We start from the raw sequence: 23,235 nt of genomic DNA, 5'->3' as shown, positions 1-23,235 counted from the left end.
AACACTTACTCATGCACTCACTTCAGGTGAACGGCACAATATTTATGACATGAATCCTCATTTACCCATCAATGGATCAGGTCAGGTCACAGTCTGACAGTATGGGTTAATGTGATGCTACCAGTGATCAACTGCAGAACATACATGTGATGAAACTGTCCAACAGTCCAACTAGACCTTCTTTGGTACGTTAGTGATGATGGGTTTTGGGCGAGTCTTAAAGATCAGTTTCCGTTTAATGAGAGCAGTCACAGAGTAAGAGGTGGTGCTGGGTCCTTGCTGGTTTGTTTCCATTGGTGTCTGTGTGACATCATCGTTGTCATGGCTGTCCAGACTGTCCTGTGAGTGCCCAGGATGCTTGGTGAGGACAGCAAACGGCTTCTCCAACTTAACCTGCTTCCCGTACAGAATGTGATGTCCAACAATGAGCACTGGCACCCCCTGGTGGAGGCAGATGAAAGAGCAGCTTGGTTACAACTGACAGGATCAGTAGTACAGAGAGGGCAAGAAGATTTTAAAGGTGTTTCTGTGACTTCTTCTCTTTACATTCAGAGCTAAAGAAGCCACAGCACCAAATTTAATCAATACAAATGTCTTGATCTCCACAATGACAGCAGAAGTCTTGTAATATTATCACTGCAGAGACCGATTTTCAAGGTTGATCTAAACCTAGAACCTTGTGGCCCTGGAGCTATATCATACTTTTAGCTGAGATACCAAGAATTTTGGTCCCAGGGGGTACTTCTCCAGGAACTAAGAGGTTCTTTTGGTTCACTAGATATTCATTAGGCATCTGATTAAAAAACAACAGTAAGTAGAAAGAGTACAAGGGCATGGAGCACTTTATTTTAGGAGAAATAACCTCTTAAATTATTGATCTGACACCTGTTCATAGAGCTATTAAAGAACTGAATCTAAACTTGTCAAACTCCAAACTTAATGTTCATGTGTTTTTTTTTCATGGTTTTAGTAAGTATTCAGCACTTTTAAGTCTGTCACTTACCTCTTTAGTGTAAACCAGGTCACCCATCACATTTCCAGCCAGACCAGTGTTGTGTCTGGAAACCATCTCCCCCTGAAGTTCGATCAGCAGCCACTCTGGAGGACTGCTGCCATCCACACTGCCTCTACAGGAAGACAGACATACACATAACATACATGGAAAAACGTTTGAGTCCTACAGGCATGATCTAAAACATGCAGTGTCAAAACAGAGGAGGATGTCACCCCACTTTGAACTGTCTTGTAAAATAATACATTATGTAAGCGACACCTATTTTTTTCCATTGTCTGATAACTTTCTCTGTGACAGGTGAGGATCACTCATTCGTTGATAGACATCATCTGAATAATAAAAGTTTTACTTGGTATACCAAAATTATTCCTTCGTAAACAGAGTTATACCTGCTTTAACATACACATACATGTTACATTTTCATCACCAACCCTGTTCCACTTGCATTAGTTTCTGTTATGGACGAGAACACACTACAATTTAAAACTAGCAGGCAAATAAAGCTCAGTTCAGTTCTGTTGAGTTTACCTTATTACTATTTGAACCATGTTCCTCTCCAACCTCGAAGACAGCTTTAAAACGGCATCATATAATGTAACATAAAACAGTTGAAGTTTTAAAAAATAATTTACGATATGAGCAGTTCACTGTGAAGCAGTATTTCCCGCCAGCTGCGTATTGTTGTGTCGGTCGCGAACCATCCGGTTCTCAGAGCCGACTCTTTGAAGTAAACGCTGTGAGCCGTTTACTTTGATCTTTGATAAAGCTGTGCGTGATCCGTGAAGTTGTAAAAGAATAGTGTATTGTCTCCTCCAAAAATGGCAGGTAATAACAAAGGGAAAAACAGGGTCAATGCCTTATATTTTTCTGTAATTTGCTAAACATGTCCATGTGGTTTCACAGTCAAAAGTAGAAATATATGGATTGGACATTCTGCTCCAATTGAGATGGGTCATTTTTTTTTTCTTTTCTTTTCTTTCTGTCTTTCTTTCTTTCTTTCTTTCTTTCTTTCTTTCTTTATTTATTTATTTATTTATTTATTTATTTATTGGTAGCACTCTCCTTGAAGTTAAGTAAATTGAGATTTTTTTTTTATTTTTTTTTTTACATTAGTAATTTACGTTATTCTAGATTATTTTTGGTAACAAATGAATTCAAGAAAAAAAAATATAAGACGCTTCCCATGAGCCAAACTGGGCTTTTAACCGAAATGAGCCAAAAGAACCGACTCACTAAAATAAGCCTTAACTCTCACCACACGGTCGTCTTCTTCTTCCGCTTCTTAAACCTAGCGGTGAGAAACTATCATTTAACAACACCGCCACCTATATGTGGGTCATAGACATCTTTAAAAGTAGAAAGAAGAAAAAAATCACACTTTATTTAAATTTTAATTAATACAACATAAACAGAAGAAGTTTTATTTATATAAATTTCATAGTCATTATATTCTTCTGTCCAGCCAAATAATTGTTACTATCACTTTTAAGAGCCGATGTGTAGTTGTTGAATTTGATGACGTATTTCCGTTACCACACGCTTGTTTGGGTTATACAGTTCCGGTTGAAAGGTCCCCAACGTGGCTACTGATGTTTTCCAGCGTGGGGAAATTTATAGCAAATAGAGTTACGGAACTTTGGTGAAACAGTAGGTAATCTGAATACTATAATGTCCATATTCGGTTTAATGTAACGTAGTTATTACTTTGTTTTTGTTTATTGAGCCTGGGAGGTTTTGATCATGGAGAGCAGCACTTAAGGCAATGTGGGTTGCATGTTAATGTCGCTTGCTAAGTCATAAGTAATCACCTGTTTCTGTTTCAGGTAGGAATGGGTGAGTTTAAGGTGCACCGTGTTCGGTTCTTTGACTACATGCCCAGCGCGATCAGAGCCATGGCCCTCAACAGGTTCACCGAACGGCTGGCTCTGGTACGGGCTGATGGGGCTCTGGAGATCTTCTGCTTTGCTGACAACTATTTCCAAGAAAAAGTAAGAGCTTTAAGGAGGTCCTGAAAAACTAGACCCATATATAAGATGTATTTACTCAGAGTGTTTGGTTTCTTCAAGGTGTGAGATTAATGAAAGTAGAAGGAACAAGAATATCTAATTGATCATTTGCTTATTTGTTGCACATCTTGTTTTGAAGGGTGTTCATTGTACTACTGTAGAAATCTCAAGTTATGACCCAGTGTCTATGAAGTTTTCCAGAAAGACACAGAAACCTCAACTAATAAGTTTAGCAACTTGACCTCTGATCAACAATGTTCTTGATTTAAGATGAGCAGTAATAACATTCATTCATTTTATACACAGGTCATTCCAGGACAGGAAGGCAGGGCAGTTGAGGCTCTGTGTTGGGTGGGTCAGCGTCTCTTCAGTGCTGGTTTAAATGGAGAGATCACAGAGTATGACCTGGAAAACCTGAGGCCTCTGTACACGGTGGAAGCCTATGGAGGACCAATCTGGACCATCAGCAGCAACAGCCAAGGAACCCTGCTGGCGGTCAGTCAACACCTTGCAAATATTACCATGTTTTTTTGGGGGATAAAATTAGCCCATCCAGGTCTATATTTTTAGTTAAACTTTGAGGATTTCAGCTTGTTGACTGAGTATTTCTTGTTTCAGGTGGGTTGTGAGGATGGGACTGTGAAAATTTTTGAAGTATTGGAGGGGAGGATTCAGTTTCAAAGAAACCTTGACAGACAGAAAGGTAAGAAGGAAAAAGGGGGGAGATGCTTTTCATACTAAACTAACACGTAAAGCTTCCCACCTAGAATGACTTGCCATTGGAAGTCTTGACCCTGTTCTCAAGGCTTCACTGTGTTAGTAGTGTTTCACTTTACCACACATTCAAGGGTGGGGGTAAAAAGTGGGACCAGGGATTCTGCTTGAATTAAATTTCACTTTACTTATTCATCGCCTTTTCTTTTCTACTTCTGTTATTGAAACAAATATTCCCTAGTTGATAGAAAATTGATGTTTTTAGACACAAATTTGAGAGAATGGCACTACGAACATTATTATAAGTAAATAAGAGTATCATGAAATATCAGGAAATTCCTTTGAAACCAACCCCCCCCCCCCCCCCCCCCCTTTATTTTATTTTATTTTATTTTATTTTTTTACAAATGAGTGATAGTAAAATTTGAAAAGAAGGAAAGTCACAAGAAAAATAGATCCTTTGTGGTAGCAAGTAATCATTTTTGTTTTCTTTCAAGAAACAGTTTGGTTATGGATGTTATTGTTTTGTTGTGTGTTAGGTTTGGTCTTGCTTATGACTTGGATCAATTTTGGTTTTTCATTTTGATTTCCCTGATCCTTCAGGTCGTATCATATCTCTCTCCTGGCATCCCTCTGGTGCACAAATCGCTGCTGGTATGATGGACATGATTCGGATATTTGACGCTGAGACAGGTAACCATATATAATTCAACCTTGAAATGATTTTCACACCATCAATGTACTGGAGGACCAGCAGCTGAGTTTGGTGTCTGTTGAACCTGGATCACCCTGCGTTCCCTCGGAGGTTTTCGCTGGCCCTTAGATTTTCTTTCGTTTATTCTCACTTTAGGCCACGCTACACACAGACTGCTTGTGGAAAGAGGAGTTGGAGCATCAAAAAGTAAGGAGGTGGTGGTCTGGAGCATCGTCTTCCTGTCTGACCACACAATCATCAGCGGTGACTCTGCAGGAAAGGTCCAGATCTGGGACGGATTCACAGGAACTCTAGTCAGAACCCACCTGGTCACCAAATGGGACGTTCTGGCCCTGTCTGTTTCTCATGTGAGTCGAGATCTACCTGGATTAAAAGAATGAATCATATTTACCCCTGACAGAGGGAAAGTAATGTTAAATCGATGTGTCACAGGATGAGAGCAGTCTGGTAGCTGGGACATCAGAAGGAACAGTTACCCAGTTTCAGTTCCTCTCCCCGAATGTGGGACAGCAGGAAAAAGAGTGGGTCAGAACCAGGACTTTCAAAAACCACTCGCATGATGTGAGGGCGCTGGCTCACACAGACATCGCTGTGGTTTCAGGAGGTTAGTGTGGTGTTGGCGTCTTTAATGTATTTCTGACATGATGCATCATGAGGTAATGCTTCAACCAGAATTAGCAATTACCCGGGACACTCTATTTTTTTGTCAATAAAAAATCACAAGGTTTGTGCTTTGTGTTATCCAATGGAATTTTAAACTTTAATACAACCTAGATTTAATTCACATTTCCCTTTCAGGCATGGACACTCAGCTCGTAGTGCGTCCCCTGCTGGACAAAGTGGAGAAAAACACCAGAGAGTCAGCACAGCGCAAAATAGCTTTCCCACATGTAAGTACACATTTTAGAAAAGTCTTGGAAGACCTTTTTTTCCAGTTTATTGACGGATGAATGTGTGTCCTGTTTGTTTCCATGGTGACACGCTCACTTTTGTTGATCTGCCATGTAGAGGAATCTGGTGTGCTGTGCGAAGAAGGCAGGACTGCTGCTTTTCCAGTTTCCTGACCATCTAGAGGTGTGGAGGATCGGAGAGAGTGATGGACAAGGTGAGGGCAACACACACAACCACGCACACACACACACACACACACACACACACACACACACACACACACACACACACACACACACACACACACATACACACACACGCACACACACACACACACACACACACACACACACACACAAACAAATGCATCTGAATGGGAAAAGGGGAACTTGTGAACATTATAATCACTATCCATATTGATACTGCGTGTTAACAGGAAAGCCTGGAGACAGTCTGCCTGTGAAGAGGAATCCAGAGAAACTTGTCCAGCTAAAGATAAAGGTGTGTACTGATATTTTTCTTTCTTTTGATTTCGTCATTAAGCTGCGTTTCCACCAAGCAGATCAGTACGGGTTAGCTTTGTTAAAATTCAGATAGCTGCATCAGTTAAATAAAAGTGTGATGCTAAAGCAGCAGTGTACCCAGCTTATAAATCCAATGAAGAATAAAAACTCAGTAAACAAAGAGCAACTGTGGGAGACATCCAGCAATTTGTCTTCTTTGTGACTGGAATGTTGCGCTTTGATACAAAGTTCAATCAAGCTTTGTTTCAGAGAAGTCTGTGTGCCGCCAGGAGAGAAACAGCTGCTGTCACGGTAAGTGACAATTATCTTGACCAATCAACAGTCTGCTGTGTTGTCGCTCCACCTTCTGAGAGCGGATCGGTTCAGGCTGGCACCCATACGGGAGGGTCCCAAAAAAGTGGGACGGCTCGTCTTGGTTTTTGGGGATCTGTCCTGGGATAAGTCAGTGGAAACACCACAAAATGCGCGCTGTACCAAGATGAACTGAACCGGTCTGTTTGGTGGAAACTAGGCTTTAGTTATTTGGGGGTCTGTCCTGGAATTAGTCAGTGGAAACACTGCCAAATGTGTGCCATGCCGAGAAGAACTGAACTGAACTGAGCCGCTTGGTGGAAACGGGGCTTTAGATTCCTGACAGCTGTTGATCCATACTTTAGTGTGAATGACCAAAATGGTTTGTAAAACACTTTTTGGGAGCCCGTCTGTGCTCCAGAGGAAACTGTCTGTCACCTTTGGCTTTACATGGACAGCCTTTTTTGAAAATATACAACGCAGAAACCTTGTTGGGATATTGATCTCTCAGTAATACTGTTGATTTCCTCCAAGATCCTTATATTGTCTGTATTTTACCTTGGTAAAAATAAATAAAGTAATGATGTTTGTTTGTGTTCTGTCCATTGCAGGGGAAGGATCATATCTGCTGCAGCGCTTTGTCCCCATGTGGAGGCTGGTTAGCGTACTCCACTGTCTCCAGTGTCCGTCTGTACAGATTACAGTGCGACAGCCTCAGCATCACCAAGGTGAGCTCCACTCTTAGTTTAGCTGATTGTAGACATCAAGTGTGAAGTCCGGTGTTTCACTCTGAATGGTTGACTGTGTGTGCTGTCAACAAGGAACTCGATGAAGCTCATTCCTCTGTCTTCCTTTTCAGATCTCCAGACTTCCTAAAGAGCTCTGCTGGGCTCACCAGCTCTGCTTTTCATCAGACTCTTCCAAACTCTTTGCTTCGGTCAGTAATTCTTCAGTTATCGTTGCTGCTCTCAACCAGCTGGAATGCAAATACCTTCACACCCTCAAACCTAAGTCAGGTTAGTCTGAGTCCCGAGCCCTGACTGATTTCTCTCAGTGTCTAACCTGCATACTACACCTTTCTGTTGTTCTAAAACATCTTAATTTGTGTTGTTCAGGCTCACGGCAGCCTGTCCACCTGCTGCAGGCCAGTGAAGATGGTAAATGGCTTGCAGCAGCAAACACAGACTGTGAGGTCCATGTGTATGACCTCAGCAAGCTAAAGGTGAGGTGTGACTCAGATGTCTCTCTGGGTCTTAGTCGTCTTATTCTTGAATTGTCCCAAACTCTAAATGTCTCACTTTGTTTGCAGCTGCATTGTACAGTTCCAGTGTACAGCTCCTGTCCCACTGCCTTAGCCATCAACCCAACAACAAGCAACCTGGTCGTGGTGCACGCTGACCAGCAGGTACACACAGTAACAGACTAATTATAAACAATCATATAGGTGAACAATCACGAGAATAATAGAGTTGATTCTACTTTTCCTCAATTTGTAAATATTAAACCAGGGTTTTTAAGAAACACAGGATCGTTGTTGGAAGTTCCTCAGATGTTAACTAGTGATGGTTTCACTCTTTTCTGTCGTTCATACAGATCTTTGAGTACTCTCTGAGGCAGAAAGAATACACAGAGTGGAGTCGAAAGCTGCAGAAACAAGGATTGCACTTCCTGTGGTTGGAAAGGGACACGCCCATCACTAATGTCACCTTCAATCCGAAAAACTCAGCTCACATCATCCTGCACGACACGTTCATGTTCTGCATCATCGACCAGAGCCTGGTTCGTGCATGCTCATGATTCAGTTCTGTGTGTCAGTCTTACTGCAAAGAAACCTTGAAGATGTTGGGTTGTTACTGAATGTGTTCAAGGTCTCATGTTTCTGTCTCTTTGTTTCCATGTGAAGCCGCTCCCTGAATCAAAGACTGTGCTGTTCAATCAGATGACACTGAGGAGTCTTCCTGAGGCCGAGAGGAAACAACACAGCCATGCCTTCAAGATATCCAAAAATTATCAGGTACACACTTTAAAGATGCAACAGCTAAAACAAAGAGTTCCAGGCAGACACAGCATCCTGGTGGGGGAGAAAGAGGGAGCTGTAAATCATGTGAAGCTACTTAAGGGTACTCATGGGACAATGTAAAGCCTAAACTAAAGAAGCACAGTATCCCTACTTTAATTCAGCCCAGAACATGTTTATAACAACTCTTTCTAAATCTAAAATGACATCTATCTATTACAATCGATCCCATGTTTACGGATGTTTTTTTGTTTCTGTAGCATCTCCTGTGTGTGAACTTACTAGAGGACCACTCTCTGGTTGTGGTGGAGCGCCCCCTGCTGGAAATCATGTCTCAGCTGCCTGCACCAGTGCGCCAGAAGAAGTTTGCTACATAAATGAACTGTTAGAGGAAAAAGATCGTTGGGGTGATTCAATGTATCGCCCACATCTGAACATCAATAACTGCTTATGTGTCGCTACTTTGTAAAAAAAAAAAAAAAAAAAAAAAGCTATGATTAAAAAAAAAAATTAATAAATAGATCTATTTACTGTCACTCCTGTCCGACTCAACAGATTTCTTTTGTGTGTGTGTGTGTGTGTGAATCTAGCTGTTTGGTCAGAATAATGACTTCACCAGGATCTTATAAGAGAAGGTCCTTGGATACGCTTAAAAATGATGAATAATTTAAACAGTTCTGAATTTTTATTTTGGTAACTCAAAGCTGGCTTCAGATGTGATCATCACTGTCTGACTGAAATGACCTGAGTTTTCTTTTGGGGATAATGCTGTTAGATTTAAAGGTCCTCGAGACACCCTTCAGTTATAAGCTGAAACCCAGACACTTCAAACTCTGTTAAGAACAGAAAACATTTGACTTTGTACGGTGAAGTTTTGTCAGCTGAGCAGTTGAAGTGGACGTATTCCAGGAAGAGCTGTATTCACAAATATTAAAGTAAAAAACTTCACTAGTAATGAGTTTTTTACCCATGACACATTTTTATCGATAATAATGCTCACATTTGAATGTTCACATGGATCTACTTTATATCATATAACAAAATTGCTTCAACCAGCAGTATGAAACGGGCAGTAAAGGCTGCAATGTCTGATTTTCAGGCTTATCTAGGCGTCTGACGAAACCGGCAAAAGGATTTTTGCAGACAGAATTGTCTAAATCTGAAACTTTTTCTGTACCAGAACCTGTGGTAATGGTGCTCTTTGCCAAACTGTCAAACTTCATTGACAAAAAAGTATTAACACCCTCATAGTTAATTTCCTTTGCACAAACACTGTAAGTGATGCAAACTTGACATAAAAACCATCATAGCCCTACCCTGGTATTGGCACTCAATTTACACCCTGGTTTTGACTCATGCTGCATGCCACTCCTCACTCTGCTGCCCACATGTCCTGCATCACCTCTGCTTTTCTGTCTAATACAGGCAAATTTGCATTAAAAAGCAGATTTTTTTAAAAAAAGGTCAAGATAATCGAAACCCAATGACTGAGCCAGCAGCTTCTGTGATCTTAAGGGTTTCATTTCTGCTTTTTTCCAACATCGTTTCATGCGTCTTTGGCTTGGTTTCAAAAGAGAATCCTTCCATCGATACAACTCCTGAGCCATTTAGTCACCTCTTCTCTTGAAAATTGCTATATATAAATGAACTTCACTAACTTACTTGAAGCCTGCATTTTGTAATGTGGACCGTGGAGGAAACATCACCCTAAAGGAAATATCACGCAAAGCCTTCTGCAGAAGTGGTTACAAAACCCTAGTGTTTAATGCTCACAAGGTAATACAAGGAACAAAAGCTGAAATCAATACCTCATTTGTCGTCATATAATTACAATTAAACAATTACCTTATGTCATTAATGCACCTGAACATGGCAGCTATTTTGCACTTTAAACTGTTTTGCACTGACTGAAGGGCTTTTGCAATGTTGTTGCACTTGTTGCAATGACAAATACAGTTCTATTCTATTCTATTCTATTCTATTCTATTCTATTCTATTCTAAAGGTCAGGTTACAGCCAAGCGGCAACCTCCGGTCTAAGAATATAAGACAATGCGGAAGTGCAAAAATCTGCTGTTTCTCGAGTGTCTGATTGAGGCTGGCTCCTGAAGTACTGGAAGTCACACACACACCAAGCCAAAAAAAAAGCTGTTTTTAAAGCAGAAATTAACCTCTTTACAGCCTGGTTCAAAAAAACGTCTCCTGTCTGAATTGTTAATTTCACTATCAGCACACACTGTACAGGGGGTGAATTTTTTTTTCTGACTCAGCCGCTCAGGTCACATGACCAAGGGTTGCCCTATTGCTGTACTCCAAGTCCTTGCCGCTTTCAATATGGCCGCTAAAGCCAATCTGCTTCATTTTCAATTTCAGGAACAGATGAGTGACTTCAGTCTATGGTTATAGCCCAGATATAAAATCACCAGAAACCAATGTTTTCAGGAAATATTAAAATACAGATACACACATTCAGCTTAAAAATATCTGATAAATAACAGATGTAAATAAAAAAAAGTGAGCTGTAAAGATTTAAAGTACTTTGTCATTGGCAGCTAAAGCGTCTGAATTTAATGCAGAGGTGACTCAGGGGGGCTGGTTATTGTTCTTCTGGGAATCCTGTGGTAACGATGCACTCCAGGGGAGTAAGGAGCCAATAACCTTTGATTTAATCATGGCAGATGAGGTATTACCCTTATAAAGCCAGCTGTATGAACACTTAATCTGAACTCTGTACCTCTCTGCTTAAACAAGAACAGACTCTGGTATATCCAATAATCACTGAAACAACTTGTTTGGTTCCAGTTAGTTAGCAGAGGGCGCTGTTGTGTTGTGGTTCCACACAAATAAATCGACAGGTGGTGGAGTTGTCATGACAACTGGTGGTGGTGATTGGATGTAGTAATTTAGGGATTTCATGAAAAGAAGAGCTTCAAAAAGTAAGTGGACTCAAAAAAAATAACCGGGTTTTACAGAAGAGTTGTTTCTCCCCCCCCCCCTTCTCTCCATCCCTTAAATCTTAAAGTCATTTGTTCAAGCTGATGGCGGCAGATTCCTTACAGATCTCATATGTCCAGGTGGAGTCAAACATTTTCTTACCTGCCTCCAACTGGACCCAGAGTATGTTACAAGTAAGATGGTGCTGTGGCCCACACATGCAGCTCAGAGCTATTTACCCATAACTAATGAGATCATCACTGGAAGCTGGAAACCTGGGCCCCCTCAACCAAACATCTGGGCACTAAACGGGAGACTCAACATGGAAATGGGGACAAACAAGCAGGGACCACTCACAGTTGGTCCACTTGGATGTCTTGATCTATTTCCTGCTGTGAAAACTCCCAGGTTAGCACAAGTTTTGTTTTAGTTTTGGAAATTCCACCATCCGAGTAACATCCCAGTTCAAAAGCAGGTAGGTGTGTAATGTGAATCCACTTGCGTGTTTTTACTGCTTTGGCATGAAGCAACATTTAGAGTTATTACACAACTGCACCAAACCGGGTCACTCACTGAGTGTGTCACTGGTTTGTTTGTGTTGTAGTCTCAAGGTTATAACTGTTGAGTGCTGGGAGGCCTGCTCTGGTCACGTTGTGTTGATTTCTCAGTTAACTTTTTACGTCCATACGTTAGAGGGAGCTCTATTTTGTCATACTCTGTCATGTATCTAATGTGAACGAGTGGATGAATCAATAGTTTACATTCGAGTCTGGTCAAGAACATGACTCACCCCTGACAAGATCATTCTGACAAATAAACTGAAAGTCAGCCTAAATATTACAAAATTTCAACCGGCCAACATCAAGTAGAAAAACAACATCATCGTGTGCGTGAGAACCACACCCAGGTAATAACATGTGTGTGTTCATAATACACGCATGCTGATGTCAACATACTCTCATAGACTCAAGGTGCCGAGACAAACCTAAGATAAACTTCATTTTGTTGATCTTTTTCAAATACTTTAGATCAAACAATTTTTAAAACATGTATTACATGAGAAATACACTTGAACAGGTTTATATATGTATTAAAAGTTACTTTTCTTCTATGTTCCCATGTTTTAACCTCCTGAGACCCGAGTTTTTGTCTGGTATGCATCATTTTATTTCTCCTTGCTATTTGGGATAAGTAAGATCTAATAAATATAACATAAAGAAGTTTATTTATTTGTGTTATGAGTTTGCTGTTAGTTATGTGTTATGTGTGTTATTGTACTTTGTGTCTGTTCTAATTGTACCATACATGTAATGTTTTTTTTTTGTTTGTTTTTTTTTTTTTAATGGATTTTGTTTTATTTTAAAACTTAATGTTTACATTTTAGGCTACCTTTTGGACAACTAGCCAGGGACTATGGCTGGAAACTAGCTGTAAAGGCTAATGCTACCTCTTTTGCTGTGTAGTGAATTGAAAGGGGACTGTCCATGAAACAATAAACAAATAAACTAAACTATCTTAATATGCTGTTGTTTTCACTGAAGTGGGTGTAAGGTTGTGATGTCACTAAAAGATGACACTAAATGTGGCTGATAGGTCAAAGTTTAGGAGGGGAGGCAGAAATATAAAGTCCACATATATGGGCACAGGGTCTTAGGAGGTTAAAGATGTTTTCTGATAAATCATACCAGAATTATCAAAGAGGTGACCATTCTAATGAACCAAATCCAAGTCAGGTGTACTTTATATATTTTAAACTATTTTTTTTGTTACTCAAAAGCAAAGAAAGCAAACAGAATATATCCAAATATTCTTAATTTGGATGATCAGTAGAAAATAGGACTATCTTTGTGCACATATTGCTGTGTTTCCTGAATGAATCTGGTCCCAGTGATGCTGTCATTTGGGTTCTTGTTGCAAAAAAAAAAAAAAAAAAAAAAAAAAGTAGAAAACAGATGAAACATATTCTGTCTGCATGTTTTTATACAAAGTTAACCCCAACTTTTGTTCATAATTTTAAATTCAGGCATATAATATGCAATTGGTAGTACTTTTTGATTTGGAGAGGCAATTTGCAAACCACTGATTTAGCAGATAGAACAAAATCAAATGAATTTCATCTTCCACTTCATTTAAAATTATTCAAACTCATTCACCCTCAGTCTGACCTAGTCCCTGTAAGTAGTGCTAACACACCTTAACTGTGCTCATGGGGATCTTTGAGTTTCAGTGTCCATACTGGCTGCTTGTGAACACTTGTCTTTGAGTCAACCCTCTGGTAGGTAATGATAGTATTAGATATCAGTCAGACCGAGGCACGGCTTCACTTTTCAAACAGAGTATGAAATCCCTGTTTCTGCTTCCCTGCAACGCATTTCCCCCTATGTATTCTCTCACTTACTGGTGACAACATAGTATGATGTCATTTGTTGATTTTCTTCCCTGTTCGCAGCAATGACATCACCTTAAAACCAATACACAAAGATTACATACTCTACCAGGGGAGCAGGAATGTGACAAATCTATTAATCATCAGTGATAAAGGACAGATTTCTTTCTTTCTCTTTTGGATGTGACATGTCTGTCTTTATCGTTCCCGAGACTTCATCAGCTGGTTAATGATCATAAGTGGAAAGTTACAGTTATGTGTCATGTTTCATTCTAGGTACTCATCAGCCAGGTTACACATAAATCCACTGACTGTACTGACATCAGTCCAAACTTTTTTTTTTTCACATCATCATATTGAAAAAAAAGTTGAGACAGTTAACTTTTTTCTCTTCAACTCCATTTTTCTTTATTTCCTTTTTCACACATCAATAAATATTACATTGTTTTCATCTATTCATAAAAAATGCTTCAAATGCTCAATGAGCCTTCATGTACACCAACTAAATAAATAGATATTTATATAAATATTATTAGCAGTTAAATTAAAAATTTAAAAAAACAACACACTATTTTACCATAAATCTTATAAAATAAGGAAATAATCTGTTTAAATCAGCTGCACTAAGCAGACCTGTAACATTGTCTTATAAAGAGCAAACAGGGTCCAAAATGACCTAAACAACAAACAATACAGTGTATCATGTGATGTATTTAAATAAAGCAGCCTGTAAAAACAGGCAGATGTGATCCTGACTTGTGAAGCCTCAGTGATGATCTCAGGGTTGTGGTCTGGGCTTTGAGATACAGCCAACAATCTGCTCTCTCATCACACCGTGACAACCCTGAGTTACAGCATTAAGTGTTTTAAAACAAACACAATCTTCATATTGTAGTGTCACACTCTCACAGCCTGGGTCTTACACAGGTACAGCCTACTGTCACTTCCAAATACTCTGGCTTTAAGTGGTATTTCGGCCCATCTTCTCCCGTGCAGAGCTCTCTCTTGAGAAACATCCTTGTCTGAGTTACGGGGGATGAGTTGTAGTCAGCACTCAGCACAAGACCCTGGTCCCCATTTTCTTTGTTCTCGATCAAGATGCATCCTGAGCAAAGACACTCAGCCTCGGCATAAGAGGATGGGAAATAATCGGGGCGTGTCCGATTCCTGGAAAGAAACAAAATCAGCTAAGTGTCAAAAGATGTAGAGGAGATGCTGAGCTCCTGTTACATAAAAAATATTTATAAAACAGAAAACTTAAAGAAATGTATCATTGTAAATACAACACAAAAAGGTTGAGACACTGTAACATAAAAAACAACAGAGACCAACAACTCCCATGTTCTGCAAAAATAAGCATTTTTGTTGATGGAGTATCAGACAGCAGCATAGTGGACCAGGACTAGCTGGTTCTGAAACCAAGCAGGGACCCACAACACCTCTGACTTTTGAGGTTCTGCTGGTTCTGGTCAAAAAATGGAACCCACTTTTGATCAAAAGGATGTGTCCCTGTAGGGATCCTTTCTGGGAAACTTTTAGACTCCCTAAACTTCATTTGAGCCAACAAGCACTTGGAGCGCACCTACTTTGATCTGAAGCTGTTGTCCTAAAAGATGCATTTTTTTTAATCTCTAATAGTCTTTTAGTTTTTTTTCATACATAGTGCATCTCAGTTTCATGTAAAACATGACATAATAAAGGTACAAGTCTTTATGAAATCTATGGAACTGTAAAAAAGCAGTTAGGCTTTAGAGGGCTTCAGATACAGATTTATATCTTTGTCAGATTTTTTTTTCTTCAAAATTTTAATATACTTTGAAAAAGATAGCTGGGTATGAACCTCTTACCTTGCCTAACTTACTTTCATTTTTCTAATTACCTTCACTTTTTAATTCTCTAAAGTCGTAAAGTCGTGTGTATTTTTTTTATTTACCCTCACAGTGGTGTTAAAGGTTATGTCCATGGAGAAGAATTTTTCCAGTATTTTGCAAATGGGCTAATTTTACCCATGCGGTGTGCAACAGTAGGCTTATAATAATTGACAAAATCAGAAATCAAATCGTAATCACTGAATTATTAATTTAAAGTTAAGGGTGACAAACTGCTACTCACACATATCTCCAGGGAGACAGAGATCTTTCGTTCTTGCCCTGAGGCTGGTGTTTCCGGTACAGCTCCAAGGGGCAGGAGGCGGCTACCTCCTTGAAAGCGGGATCCAGAGCCTGCTGGAAGTGGTTCCTCAGCCGCCTCTCCGCGGCGGTCTTCAGCTCGCGCTCTTCAAAGCACTGGTAGGTAAACACGGGCACGAGGAGGAATAGTCCAAAGATGAGAACCTGCGGAGCAGAGAGGCTGCAGTGAGGCATGGCGCAGGCAGCAGCGGGACATTCAGCTCTCACTGTATGTCTGTGTGAGTGTCTCACCTGTTTGAAATCCATTTCTCTTGTTTGTGTCTTCTTTGACTTCTGTCGAGGGTTTCTGCGCTCCTTCGCTGGCCGTCATGTTTATACGGTGACTTTTATTAAGGCGTGTATGAGGGAAAAACCGGCGGCATGAGGAAATGGAAACGCTTCCTCTTTCTGAGTGAAAGTGGCTCTACAGGTTAGTAGACAGGTGGGTGTTAAGGGCCACCCATGTGCTGTCATCAAGGAATGTATCCGGGCAGTCTAGGAAATATCTGCACACACTGGAGGGCAGTCAGGAGCACAGGAATACAGGCTTTCCATCTACAGCCATCTGCTCTGTAGTAAAAGGCATGAAGACTTAAGTGTTGAGGCACTAAAGTAGCCTAACTCTCAATACAGGGAGCCTGTACCTTAACATTAATGCAAACTTGATAATAATAATAATAATAATAATAATAAATAAAAATAATAATAATAATAATAATAATACTGATAATATACCTGTAGTGTGATCCCGCTATGTAAACCCGTCATTTTATGATTTTGCCAGTAACAGTTTGTAAAAAGTGAAAATAATTGTTACAGGTTACGCATGTGTGTATACATACATACATACATACATACACACACACACACACACACACACACACACACACACACACACACATATATATATATATATATATATTGCCCCTGAGTGCAATGTTTAAACGGCACAGCCTACCTGGGTATTGGCCTTGTGTATTGTTGCTGACCATGTCCATCCCTTTATGAGCACAGTGTACCCATCTTCTGATGGCTACTTCCAGCAGGATAATGCCCCATGTCGTAGAGCTGGAATCATCTCAGACTGGTTTCTTCAACATGACAATGAGTTCACTGTACTCAAATGGCCTCCACAGTCCCCAGATCTCAATGCAATAGAGCACCTTTGGGATGTGGTGGAACGGGAGATTCTCTTCAAGGAGGTTCAGCCGACAAATCTACAGTGACTGCGTCATGTTATCATGTCAATATGGACCAAACTCTCTGAGGAATGTTTCCAGTACCTTGTTGAATCTATGCCACGAAGGATGAAGGCAGTTCTGAAGGCGAAAGGGGGTCCAACCCGGTATTAGCAAGGTCCCCTTAATAAAGTGGCCAGTGAGTGTGTATATCACATTCAAATAATCATTAAAGCTAATTTGGCTCTATTTATGCAGTATTATTATGTAAAGACAAGAAGTAACAAATACATTTTATAATATCACATTAAATTATATATGAACTTAGACTCAACTTGGATGTTTATTTTGTAAGTTGGTATTTAAAAAGGTACCCAGACTGGGTTCTTGTGAATGAATGAATGAATAAATGAATGAATGAATGAATGGATGATGAGGAAAGGTTGTGATTTAGCATATGCCACTTCTTTCCACTCCTCTTCAGATATGTGGATAGAAATTAAACCAGTGAAAACATTATTTGTTTGTTTGTGAGTTGTTTGTAATACTGTGAAGTTTTCTCTCTTTGACTTCATCAACTTTCAACTTTTTGTTTATTTATTTATACAGCACTTTTCATGTACCTGTGCAACACAAAGTGCCTCACAGAGGATAAAAACAAAACAAAAACAAAACAAAAGAAAAAAGAAACAAAGGAGAAAAAAGAAACATCTTGTTTGTGGGGTTAATTACATCATGGCATTGTATCATGACACAATATGAAGCTAACAGATCAGGAGTATAATAGAGTTCGTTTATTTTGAATCTGGTTCAGGATTTCTTCACACATGTTTTGAGTAAATGATGTGTTGGCTTTTGTCTGTTGTATGTGAGCAACTGATCACACACTGATTCACAGCTCAGTAATCTTAGGTCAGGGTAAAGTTTATCAGGATCAGCCAAACAGTAACAAATGTGTTCATGATATTAATGGTCTACTCTTCACTTATTGTGCCATTACTTATACTAACTCTGCATGTCTAGAGTGCATTTCAAGGCACAAGGCATCTTCAGGCATTTTAATAACAGGTCTTTCTACTACTCTTATTCATCAAAATTATTAGTCAACAAAGGGATGGGGGACAGGGCTTACATCTCAATATGGTGTGTGGAGGAACTTAAGGATGCTTACAGTGCTATGTTGCTGCCATTGGGGTTTCCCCCATGGGTTAGGAAGAGGATCTTGATGACCAACATCCTTCTTATAGCCTGACTCTGTAGTTGAAACAATAAACAGTGAAACCTGCAACACACTCACTCACGCACTGACAGAATTTAACTCACACTTATGCACTCATACACTCTAAGTAACACTCCCTCACACATGTAGGGGCAGACAGCCATCGGTCTCATGTTTGACACAGAAGCTGGTGCTTCAGGTTAATAGAGGAAAATCCAGTTGCAACTTTTCTGTTGTCATTTGTCATGGTTTACTGACATAAGGCAGGTGCGTGTGAGCTAAGGTGTTAAAATTCTTTCCATGGAGCAGTCAAGTCCTTTCATTTAAGCCAGGTTTTAATGTAATTTGAACAAATTTTCCCCGTCTGTCTGTGATACTTCTAAAAAGTGGGGATGTACCATGTTGTGGTTTGAACATATTGCAAGCTTTCTGGTAGTTCCTGAATGTAAAGTAATGACATCTATGTCAGCATTTCCAAGTTCCTTTTCTTATAGCATTATGAATGCAGCTGTTCTTCATTGTCATATCAATCACAAATACAGACACCTATTGTTTTCCAGTGATGTCTGATTGATTGATTGATTGATTTATTCATTGGAATGTGAGGGTGGAGCTGGTTTTGCCTGCAAGGATAATAATACCAAACTCCAGCAAGTGAGGTTGTGGAAACAGTGAAATCCAGGGAATGTTTTGCAGTCAATCCACAGACAGTTGATCTTTAAACACTTCAAAAGAGCCAAAAAAAAAAAAAAAGAGAAAATAACATACTATTTATTAATTTTGGTGAGTAAAATATGGGTTTTTAATTTTTTCATCAATTCACTTTTTTGTGCAAATGAGAAAAAAAGTAAACATGGATGATTTGTAGAAGAATCAAATGTGACGAAACGCTTTATACTCTTATATACAAAATACTATCACTTTTTTTTATATCTCTAGCATTTCTGCCGGGTGAATTTCCAGGACATCTTTTTAGTCGGTTCATGTTTCCCCAGAGGAGATTAGGTGGCAGCTATTATTAGCCAACACTTTTGTTTGCAGCTCTTTGAATAAGTCATTTAATGACCTGGCTTTAAGTCTCTGTGATTGTTGCTACACAGTAATTTGTCGTCACTCACCCCAACCAACCACATAACAACCTAACACTCTCTATCTTCCCTCCACTTTGTGTAACATAGGTTAAATTTGATCCTTATTTGTGTTTGGATATCTACATAGTCAGTCTATTAGTGTATGGTCTGTCGCATGTGGCTTTCCTACTCATCATATGGTTGTGTAAATTACTTGACTCTGAATAGCAGAGGTAACGCAAGGGACAACCGGATCACAAATGTCATATGTGTGGAAAGATGTTACAGCACATTTAATATGCTGTCAATGGTTTCACCTCTTCCTGATGACACAAACATTTCCTTCCGATAGAATTTTATATGAAATAAATGAACTTTTTTTTTTTTACTCAGTTTATTTTAAGTGCAAATAACTTCAGAAAGATTGTATAACATCTGATGAGTTAAAAGCAGAGAAAGAAAAGAAGAAGCCATTAAAGATTGAATGAGACATTGCCAAGTTACAGGAAACTGTCACGAAGCAACCACAAACTGAAGGGTGTTAATGGGCTTTGGCAGCGTACACTGAATCGTGTTATTTCATGTCAACTCAAGGTTCAGGGTTTGTTTAATATCCCCAGGGGACAATTTGTTTTCCGCTTTGTGGTGACAGATCAACAAACAATACAACAAATTACACCACAACTTTAATCATGTAAAACATTAACAAGGTTAAAACAGTAGCATCATGTGACATTGTTTAGCAGGCCAGCTGCAGGGAGGGGGCAGCCTTAAGTACAAACTTAAAGGTCCCATATTATGCAAAAATCACTTTATTAAGTCTTTTAGTGAAATTTGTGGGTCTTTGGCTTTCCTCCCAGCCCACAAAACGTGATATTCAATAACAAAACCTGTACTTAGTCGTGCTTGTGAATGTAACACCCTGACCTAAAATGAGCTGTTTGGATTTTGGGGATTTGCTGATGTCAGCGAGTCCCTTTTTGACCAATCAGGAGCAAGTCTGACCTGATTGGTCCACTTGAGCAGATACCCCCGAACCCCCTCCCTGCCCACTCTTGCCCTTGCCCTTGCCCTTCAACTTTGGAGAATGCCGAAGTTGAAGGGCCATCACTGCTTTGTTTTTGGCTGTAAACAGCCACATAGTTCCATGCACAAGCTTCCCATCTCAGAAGAAGATAAGACTGAGTGGCTAGAGTTAATTTATCAAGGAAATGTGCCAGCTACACTCAGTAAAACTGTGCATGTGTGTGCTAGTCACTTCACGGCCGACTGCTTTTCCAACTTTGGACAGTACAACAGAGGGCTAGCGAATAGACTGGTCCTGAATCCAGGAGCATTACCAACCATCCACCAACAAACCTCTGACCCTGAATATGTGAGTATTTTAAATGCTGTGTGCTGTGGAGCAGATGTAAGAGCTTTTCCTCAGTGTCCCCCCTGTCTCTGCGTTAGCTTCAGGATGCTAACTTTAGCTGCAGTTAGCCTGTTGTTTTATCCTGTAATGTTACGGTAAACGATCTGTTTTCTAAACACTGTGCACTTGGAGCTCGTGGCGCCGCTCTCAGTGATGTGGAAAAGTGGGGCGGTATCAGCGGTGGCTCATTTACATATGAAGGTCACGCCCACTCAATCAGAGCGTTCTGAACAGAGGGGCGTTCGGAACATGAGAGCCTGGAAACAATGCTGCTGTGCTTGATTTATTGGCTTTTTGGACCAAAACATGTTACTACCATTTGATCCAGCCTGTTTCCCTCTTCCATCTCTTTCTGATTTACACACTTCTGAGTGGGGTGCTGGCTGGTTCAGTGGCTTTAGTGCACGCCTCATACAGGTGTCCCACTCCCAGCTATGACCTTCTCCAGCTCGTCTTCCCGCACTATCTCTGATCTTACTTTACAGGTAACTGGTTGATCACGCCATGAGGAACTACAGAGTTGTGTTTTTATTGTTTGGCAGTGATCCGGTCACTCTGTAAAGACTGAGTATGCAGTGGGGCATTTTGTCACAACAAATCACCATCAGTCCACAGAAGGGAATGTTCTCTAAATGAAGTCAGACTGTTTTGGTATTTACATTTGACTTTCCCCATTTGAGTGTTTTCTTCAGTGTGAAAGCATCAACATCTCAAAAGAGAGAACTAAACTCAGTAAAAATACCTGACTGGGGTACTTCAGAGTTTTCAGATGGCTGTACTTCTCCTAAACACCTATTATTCTAAGTCTGATGCAAATAGCTGTATTTTTATCACACTTACAACACGGCTCATAAGCTCTGGCTTGAAAGCATTTTAGAGGAATGATTTGCTGGGGATTTTTGCCATCAATGCTTGTCCTATTGGACTTAAATAGATGAGACAGCAACACACCAAAACACTGTTCAGTAGTGTTATTCACAAGTAATTTTATCAGAAAAAAAAAGAAGAAAAATGACAAGAAGATGCATCATACTGACACTGGTTGTATGCCTCTTTCCTTTTTAACTCACTTAGTGGTTCTTGACCTTTACCTATTTATTACTATTACTGTTGTTGGTTTTTTGATAATATTATCATTTGCAGTGGTTAGAGGAAAAACACAGTTTAAGAGGGCACTTGCCGACTGATTTGTTATGATAAGTCATGATCTTTCTTTTATTTGAAACATGAGTAGGGGTTAAAAGTATTGTGTGCAGGAGTATTCGTTACTTGTTTGTAAGCACAACATTCAAACTGGGCTCTTCCTTGGATCAGTGCCAAAGCACGGCCTCCGACCCAAGCTACATGAACACACTCACTAGCCTAGCAACCACCTGTAACATTGCGTTTCTACCTGGGAGAGACTTGAGAAACGTGCAACTGACCTGGCATGCTAGCACAAGCTAATCACAGGTATTTCATACCCATACCTAATCAGTAGAAAGCCAACTCGAGTTGCTATTGGTCACAAGCTGCTTTCCAATTGCCCGAAAGTGAAAGAAAGTCGCTTTTACTTTAGCGAGCTTCACCCTCGCTTAGGACAAAGCTTCATCTGTTTGGTGTCTCATTTCACTTTGGTTGTGTTTGTTTTTCTCTGTGCTATGTCCACTATAGTAGCTGCTCAAGAAAGCTCCTTCCACTTGCTATTATCAACAGGCAAAGTCACTTTCCCACTAGGCGTGTGTGATAGACTGACATCTCCAGAAACTACCAAAACATCAACATACAGGCTAAGGAGACAGTTAGAGGCAGATAGAGACACTGACACACATGTACACATTTTTAAGGAAAACTCAGCAGGCCCTGCCTTAAACAACTGCATAAAAAATTGTTTAAAAATGTTGTGTGAAAGTGGTGTAAGGCCTGATGTCTTCCCTTGTGGGAAGACATCAGGCCTTACACCAGTTAGCATTGACATGCTACAGGCTGCTAACAGCTGATTTCACATGTGAATGATGCAGCCATGGTTACATGTAGGATCTCCAGACAAACCCCAGAGAAAAAGTAGTAAAAATTTCACTGAAGCCACAGAAATGTTTGTTGTCCATGACCAGTAACGATCCACTCCAAATACAAAGATGACGGAAAAAGGAGAAGAAACGGACAAATTAGAGAGAGCTGCTGCAAAAGGCAGCCGTAGCCAACAGTAACCGATAAGATCATTTAAGATCATTTTTCAGAAGCGTGGCCCTTTGCAAGTATTTATTCCAATTTTTATGCTTGCATCACCATTTGAACTATCTGCTGCTCTACATTTGTTATAATTTGTGGCTATATAAAGAAAGATTGATTAATTAATTGATTGAGTAATTGACTGATTGATTGATTGGCTGATTAAAAGTTAGAATTACAAACATATCTCTTGAATTCAAGTGGCTTTAGCTTTGGGCAAGCACTTAGCAATATTCTGACAGGGGTGAAAAAAAACTTGATCTTAACCTGGAGCAGACCTGGACTCAGTCTTACACATCCATCTGCCATGAGTCAACCAGTTCATCCGCCTTTACCAGAGGCTTTTTTCCCACCTTTTTTTTTAACTTCTTAATCAAGCGAGCATGTGCACCGTTTCCATCTCCACTGCCTATGTACTGAGAGCAAAGACATATGGAAAACAATCACTTGCAGCACAAAGACGTCAGCACTCATGATAAAGTC

General features: G+C 39.9%; 3 protein-coding genes across 4 annotated transcripts; 1 reads left to right on the top strand and 2 right to left on the bottom strand.

Moving 5' to 3' along the window:
- chtf8 (CTF8, chromosome transmission fidelity factor 8 homolog (S. cerevisiae)) lies at window positions 1-1,720 on the bottom strand. Its single transcript, XM_074678528.1, has 3 exons — window positions 1,544-1,720; window positions 1,004-1,127; window positions 1-441 (listed from the first exon to the last, which is right to left on the bottom strand). Exons 1-3 carry the CDS (start codon window positions 1,561-1,563, stop codon window positions 172-174), a joined length of 414 nt encoding a protein of 137 aa, XP_074534629.1. The 5' UTR covers window positions 1,564-1,720; the 3' UTR covers window positions 1-171.
- Window positions 1,721-2,548: 828 nt separating this feature from the next.
- utp4 (UTP4 small subunit processome component) lies at window positions 2,549-8,638 on the top strand. Of its 2 annotated transcripts, none has more exons than XM_074677705.1 (17): window positions 2,549-2,666; window positions 2,843-3,003; window positions 3,328-3,516; window positions 3,640-3,724; window positions 4,339-4,428; window positions 4,586-4,797; window positions 4,883-5,054; window positions 5,249-5,340; window positions 5,459-5,555; window positions 5,778-5,842; window positions 6,768-6,884; window positions 7,016-7,172; window positions 7,272-7,378; window positions 7,466-7,561; window positions 7,750-7,935; window positions 8,060-8,170; window positions 8,434-8,638. In XM_074677705.1, exons 2-17 carry the CDS (start codon window positions 2,845-2,847, stop codon window positions 8,548-8,550), a joined length of 2,052 nt encoding a protein of 683 aa, XP_074533806.1. In that variant the 5' UTR covers window positions 2,549-2,666; window positions 2,843-2,844; the 3' UTR covers window positions 8,551-8,638. The 2 variants fall into 2 exon arrangements, with proteins under 2 accessions (XP_074533806.1, XP_074533805.1); XM_074677704.1 differs by having other exon boundaries at window positions 2,839-3,003.
- A 5,588-nt stretch (window positions 8,639-14,226) lies between these two features.
- Window positions 14,227-16,073, bottom strand: il17c (interleukin 17c). Its single transcript, XM_074678322.1, has 3 exons — window positions 15,913-16,073; window positions 15,605-15,825; window positions 14,227-14,659 (listed from the first exon to the last, which is right to left on the bottom strand). Exons 1-3 carry the CDS (start codon window positions 15,925-15,927, stop codon window positions 14,398-14,400), a joined length of 498 nt encoding a protein of 165 aa, XP_074534423.1. The 5' UTR covers window positions 15,928-16,073; the 3' UTR covers window positions 14,227-14,397.
- Window positions 16,074-23,235: the final 7,162 nt, after the last annotated feature.

Source organism: Halichoeres trimaculatus, unplaced genomic scaffold (genome assembly GCF_033239565.1).
Source record: "Halichoeres trimaculatus isolate MK-OKI-2021-1 unplaced genomic scaffold, fHalTri1.1 fHalTri1_scaffold_10, whole genome shotgun sequence".
Taxonomy (NCBI): domain Eukaryota; kingdom Metazoa; phylum Chordata; class Actinopteri; order Labriformes; family Labridae; genus Halichoeres; species Halichoeres trimaculatus.
This window is presented reverse-complemented; position numbering and strand designations above follow the sequence as displayed.